The sequence below is a fragment of the Nelumbo nucifera genome, chromosome 7 (genome assembly GCF_055504915.1).
Source record: "Nelumbo nucifera cultivar China Antique chromosome 7, China Antique-T2T, whole genome shotgun sequence".
Lineage (NCBI taxonomy): Eukaryota > Viridiplantae > Streptophyta > Magnoliopsida > Proteales > Nelumbonaceae > Nelumbo > Nelumbo nucifera.
Window position 1 is genome coordinate 16203674 of NC_142655.1, and position 6629 is coordinate 16210302.

General features: G+C 34.5%; 1 protein-coding gene across 1 annotated transcript; it reads right to left on the reverse strand.

Annotated features, from left to right (window-relative positions):
- Positions 1-277: 277 nt before the first annotated feature.
- LOC104607804 (AUGMIN subunit 1-like) lies at positions 278-4125 on the reverse strand. Its single transcript, XM_010273518.3, has 6 exons — positions 3738-4125; positions 3524-3656; positions 3304-3438; positions 3094-3217; positions 743-880; positions 278-658 (listed from the first exon to the last, which is right to left on the reverse strand). The coding sequence occupies exons 1-6, from the start codon at positions 3997-3999 to the stop codon at positions 551-553; spliced, it is 900 nt and encodes a 299-aa protein (XP_010271820.1). The 5' UTR covers positions 4000-4125; the 3' UTR covers positions 278-550.
- Between the last annotated feature and the right edge of the window lie 2504 nt (positions 4126-6629).

Here is a 6629-nt window from a genome sequence, read left to right on the forward strand (position 1 = left end):
GTTTTTGTCCATAAACATTTTCCCACTTAGGTGTCTATGTAGATTCCATTCTTTGTAAATTTAAAAAATTCTTTTAGAATCAATATCCTTGTCATAGGAATAGACTTAGCCCTAATATCCAGATAATCATATTATTCAAATAAAGATATCATTTCAAGCAAAGAGCACCACAGTGTTGACTACTGAGCTAAATATGAGACCATATGGGCCATAGTAAAAAAATGAGACTCAACGTGTGGTGTTTATATTCCTACATTATATTAACCACTTTGAGACATTTTTCCAATAAAAGAAAATTCAAAATGGCTTTGTAAATTCATACTGAATCAAAAGTTTAAGGCCCATTGGGTGAATACACTCTTGCATATGTTCTGCTTCTATATGTTGAAGTTATGTAACTGTCTCATCAATCATCATTATCTACAAAAGCACCTCTATTGCAATAAAGATAAACTCACTAGTAGCTACAAAACCATATTGAGTTCATATAAAAAAATGCATACATGGAATTGATGCACCACCACTAAATAAGAGTATGTCTACCAAAACATCATTCTGTAGTAGCCAGAGCTGAATGTAGAATTTCTTCAAGGTATTTCTCTGCAGCAGCATATTGCCTTCTTTTATCCTCAATAGCTAAAGCAGCTAATGCTTTATCCTGCACAAATAGAATGTTCTGAGATTCAATTTACCTTTATACAATACAAAAATAACTAGAATCCATTTTGACTGAGACAAGTACAGGAGGCAAATCTTGGTAGCTTCTCAAGGTATCCATGATAGGCTTTGTCATCTTCTCCAACTCCTTCTTATGTTCAGCCATTTCAACCAAAACCCCATGGCTAATCTCTGGGGTGTAGCCCACACGATTCAATAATGCCTGGTTCCAAAGAATATGAAGTATGAAAAATACATAATTTAAATTATGATACATAGAAGCACAATGGTCAGAAAGCTCAATGTTTTTACATGAACAGAGAAAAAAGGATCAACTTAGAGACTGGTGATAGAAAAAGCATGGCTGACATACATAATAATCAGATCTACCAATGGCATAAAAGCTTGAACAACAACTTAAAACTTAAAATGAAAGAGATTATGCAATTTACAAATACATGACAGACAGCATCAACTTGAAGACATAATTTCACAATAGCAGACAAGCAGCAAGTTACCATTACAAGACAGCACAATGAATTTTAAGAAAGTTCCTCTAAGTAACTGGTGTTTATCCCCAAACCGATATATCATGTGTGGATTGAGTGGTGAGACTGCTTTTCACTTACTAAACTCCTACCCTTTTGTCTGTTATATTTGGGGGTGGTTCTTTTCTCTTTTTAGTTGCAGATAGGGATGGCAATTTCATGGGAATTTTCAGGTATCTGACCTGTACCAACCCTAATAGGGTCCATTTATTCAAAACTATATAGGGTTTGGGATGGGTTTGGAATTTTAGATCAAAACCCTATAGGGTTTGGGACATGTTTGGGTTTTGACTTTAGGGTATCCGGTACCTAAACCTAATTATACTTAACACAGGTACCCACTTCCAATACCCAATTATAAACCCGTATATACGTTATTAAATATGTCTTATACATTTTAAAGAAATAATATACATTGTAAAAAAGGTTGAGAGAGGATTCAAACCCTTGCCCTTATTAAGTATTGTAGGAATCTTTAGCACTGGCCTACCACACCATTTCTACTTCAGAGGGGGGCATCACAATTCTTATGTGAAGTAAAACCAGGTGCAACCGTTCAAGGTTCAACGTATCAGAAAATGCAAAGAATACTAAAGAGGTAATTTAAAGAAACGTATCTGGTTTCTAGATATGCTTTAGATAAACATGGATATGGTGGAAAAATTAAGATACACATGGACACGCCATGGAAATTCAAATATTTATTAAAAATGTATGAATTAATATATAATCTATAGCTCTAATAACTCTATACATAAGAAACATGTATTTTAATAACTTATGACTTTATGTGAAGTGTAAAGTCGCCATAAAAATGGAAATTGTAAGCTATCATAATATCCCAAAGAAAAGTTAGCATGCATAGCTTATCAAACTAATATTATACACCTCATTAAGATCATGTAAAAGGTTATGAAGTTTAAAATAAACTAAGTTTAATAAATAATGATGATATGTCATGGTAGAAAAATTACATTCTCTTATGAAATTAGCCACCCAAAAACATCTAAAATTACATTCTCTTATGAAATTAGTCACCCAAAAACATCTATTAAATGGATAATTGGGATTATAGAGGCAAAAAGCATTCAGAGCTAGTTTGATTATGGCTAGAGACCAGGGTATAATATGGTTGCTCATCAATTAAATGAATTTTCTGTACTTTAAATAGGCATGAATATAATATGGTTGTTCATCAATGCTATTTAGCAAGATAGTGAGGAGTGTTCTAGTGGCTAGAATATGACAATATGTATGTTTCAACTTTCAATTAATCCATTTCTACATAATTTACTCAAAATACTTGTGCAAGAAATAATCCATTAAGTTCATATTATAAACAAAGTTTACATAGATAACAAAAAATTACAACATAATATCAACAGCTCTAAATTTTATAACAGGTGAAGTATTAGATGATTAAATCCATTCCTACATAATGGAATTTATTCAAAATACCTGTGCAAGAAACAATCCATTTCAATGGCACAGAAGGAAGATGAATTCAATAATCCAGTGTAATGGCACAAGAAGCAAACTAATTCCAAGTAGATAAGCTACTAAAGTATGTATTTTGTAAAGGTTACAAAGTCGACATTTAGAGAAAACCAAAACAGTAATTTTATATAATGTTGCAGTTCTTGTTCTGATAAGGCATGACACATAAACCATTTCTCATTTCAAACACGAAAATCTTATTCCGAGGCTTAATTGATTAAAACTCTAAGCAGGTTAAGTTTTGCATGCCCTCAACATTTTTTTTTTGAATTCACCTTTAATTTGGATTCAAGATCACCAAAGGTCAAACCAGTTAAGATTCATTCCCCCTTCTGAACTTGGTAGGAAATACAATAAAAATACAGTATATACGGAGAAAGTAAAGTTGTACCCCATAATTAGAATATTGTTGCAAGTATTGCCGCTCTTTCGATGCCATAATTGCCAAATTTGTCTTCCACTGAAGCATTTGAGCCTCACAGGCAGGTACATCATCTTCCAATTGTGCAAGCGTTCTACAAACAGAGGAAAACATTTATTTCACAATTTCTTCTGTTTGAATATACACAAATATCGACTGACAAGGATTTAAAGATGAAACCTTTTCAAATAAGTTAGCCTTGCAATCGCCTTCCGAGTATAGTCAAGGAGCACTTTGGATTCTTTCTGTACTTTAGCCCTCTTCTCCTCTACCCCCGTCTTCCTCAAAGAAATATCCGCCATTGCTACAAGAAAACTGAATCCATTTTCACATCATCAGTATCTTACTGCTTCAATATTCTGAAACACAGATACATAAGAGACAGATGGGGAGGGCTCACCTACTCATTTCTGTGTCTCTTATATTTAACAAATTTGCCACATTCGCAAGAACCTGTGCTGATGCAACAATATTCGACGACAAACTCTCTTGTGCCAATCCCGCACTCTCCAATATCTCCCTGATTCTCGCAGCTGAAATTGTATAAGTTCCGTATAAAATAAAAGGCAGTTAAGCTTTAATAAAAAAAAAAAAAAAATGTATAGAGGTAGAACCTTGGGAACGGTATTCTTGAGCTTTCTGTCGGAGATCGGCGGCAAGGATTCCGGCGGCCTGGGACTTGGCTTGGGAGGCAGTGCCAATAGAATGCAAATGAGCGACACTTCGAGGAGTGTATTCGAATTCCGGAACGTCCTTGCCGGCGGCATCAAATTGGGAAGCGAGCCAGGCTTTAACTTCGGCGATTCGGGCAGTGTCAAAACCGCTCTTTGATTCCGATCCTGGAGTAGGATCGGCAGTGGAAATCAGATCACTCATTCTTCTCAAAATTCGTATCTTTCAAGCCTGCAACCGACGGGGGTGGTATGAATATGGAGGTCCGGGGAATTAGAAAATGGATCTTGACATCTTACCACCTCTCACGGGATTTAAAAGAAGGGGGCGGGGGTTGAGAACTGAGAAGAGTTTTAAAGCGAATATTTAATTAGAGTTAATTAAATATTAAGGAAATTAATTTTCTGCAAATTAAATATTCCAACAACATAATCAAAACAAAAAACGTTTATGAAAATAATTTTGTGAAAATTATGTACTGCAATAAAATATCACAATTAAACAAATTTCAGAAAATAATTAAACAAATATCTAAAAAAATATTCTCAAAAAACAAATTGAAAACTAATCTGAAAAATTACTAATGATTACTGTATCTAAAGAACAATTTAATAATTATTGTTCTTGTAAATGACTAACTAATTTAATTATAATTTAAAGAATTCAATTATAATGTAAATAATTTAAACAATTTAGTAATTTAATGATAGTTTTCTAAAATGAGTTTAATTTTGGTAAATTAGTTTTCTGAAAATTCATTTAATAAATTCTTACAGTAAATTAATTTTCTAAAACAGATAATAATTATTATAATTTAATTGTTAAAATAAATTATTTACACTAAATATTCCAACCCGACACACGTGACCAAATATCCAAATTCCACCCCATCAGCACTTGAACTGAATATGAATGTCAAACCCACAAGGTAGCGTCGACACTCGCCACAAAAACATCTCTAGACCGTCTATCCCAAAAAACTTTTAGCGGTCCTACTTTTACCCAAAATCTCCGCTTCACTCCATCAAGCCAACCCCTAACTCTAATCGAGTTGCCAGTCAACCCCTACCACTAGGGGACAATAACTTATCACACCGTACTGGTCCGGCAACCCGTCCATAGCCATACCCCTTAGACACCTCATATAGCCAAATTTACCAAGTTACCCCATAGTGACACGTGGACCAAAAGAGGGGTGTGTTGGCGGCCAAACTAGGACGAGCACTCTAGAATGTTCCAAATTTTGAAATCAATTTTCTGTCATTTTGGAACAAAACTGTCCTCTAAAAGCAATAGTACCCATCATCTTCTCCACCTAGAAGGATCAACTTCATGGAATCCTTTTTTTTCTTGAAAATAATGTTTTATATTTATTTATAGATAAGAAGAAAGATGAAGAATGAGTCGAAGCCTCTATTATGCAGGAGAATGGGGTGGAACCCCTGTTTTTTGTCAAATGTAGAGAGCCAAAGACATACCTGTAACATAAGTTTCGTTGATCCCTGAAACTGGTGCATGTGACACAAACTCGATCTTAGAGGAAGGAAGGTGCAGGTAAACTTGGCGACGAGAGCCTTGAGGCAATTTCTAGTCCGTGTCGATAGCATTTCGAACAGGAAGCAACTCTAACAAGGATAGAGAAGAAGGTGGTACTCGGTGTCTGTAACCTCTCGAACGTAAAGGAATATGGTCGCTAGTCAATGTCGATAGCCTTTTGACCAGGACGCAACTCCAACAAAGACAAAGGATGGTGGAGAAGCCATCGATGACAAGGGCCTTGAGGTAGTTTTATCAAACAGGACGCAACTCCGATCAAGACATATTCTTCATGCTTACATCGGTAGCCTTTCGATCAGGGTGCAACTCCGGGAAAGACAAAGAGGAAGGTGGAGAGGCCCTCGATGATGAGGGCCTTGAGGCAATCGGTGCCCGTAGCTCTCGAACATGAAGAATATGGTTTTAAATAAGAAGGGGCATTTTCGTACAAAATTATGTGACATATGTACAAGGTGGAGTTGAAAATAAAAACTGATTTATTAACTGGATTTGACGCGGTTTGTGTGGTGCTTGGCCAGTAAGTCACGTTAGGCCTGTGACTTTATAACCTTTTTGATATGCCTCTCTCTCAATTGATGTACATGTCTAAACCATCTTAGTATTTACATTTCTACACATGTTATTTCTTTGCTACATATCCAACACTCTACTCCATACAAATAGTTGCTCTTATAACTGTTTTATAGATTTTCTTTTTAATCTAAGTGGTATCCACCTATCATATAATAGTCTATACATACCCCTTCGCTTTGCCTATTCTCCTCTGATTCTTTGGGCAACATCCTCATCACGAATTATTGAACCAAGGTACAAGAAAACGATCACATTGAGTTATCTATTGTTTTCTAATCCTAAGTATATTTTGATTTACACTCCTATCATTACTAAATTTATGTGTAATAAATTCTATTTTATTCTTATTTATTTTAAAACCTCTTGTTTCTAAGGCATTTATTTATAAGATTAATTTTGCATTTAATCATTCATTAGTTTCATCAATTAAAATAATGTCATCTATAAATAACATGCACCATGGAACTTCTTTTTGAATATGTTTAATCAATTCATCTAAGATTAATGCATATAGATAAGGGCTAAACATGAACCTTAATGAAAGCCATAATTACTATAAAATCGAATCATGTTTTACAAGTAGATTTGGTTTGTTTCACTATAATCAAATTGAATCCAAATCAATTTAGAAAAATGGCTGATTTATTTGTAGTTATGCAATTGTAGAGTAATTTCATTGCGTTGGTAACATCATGTAGGCATTT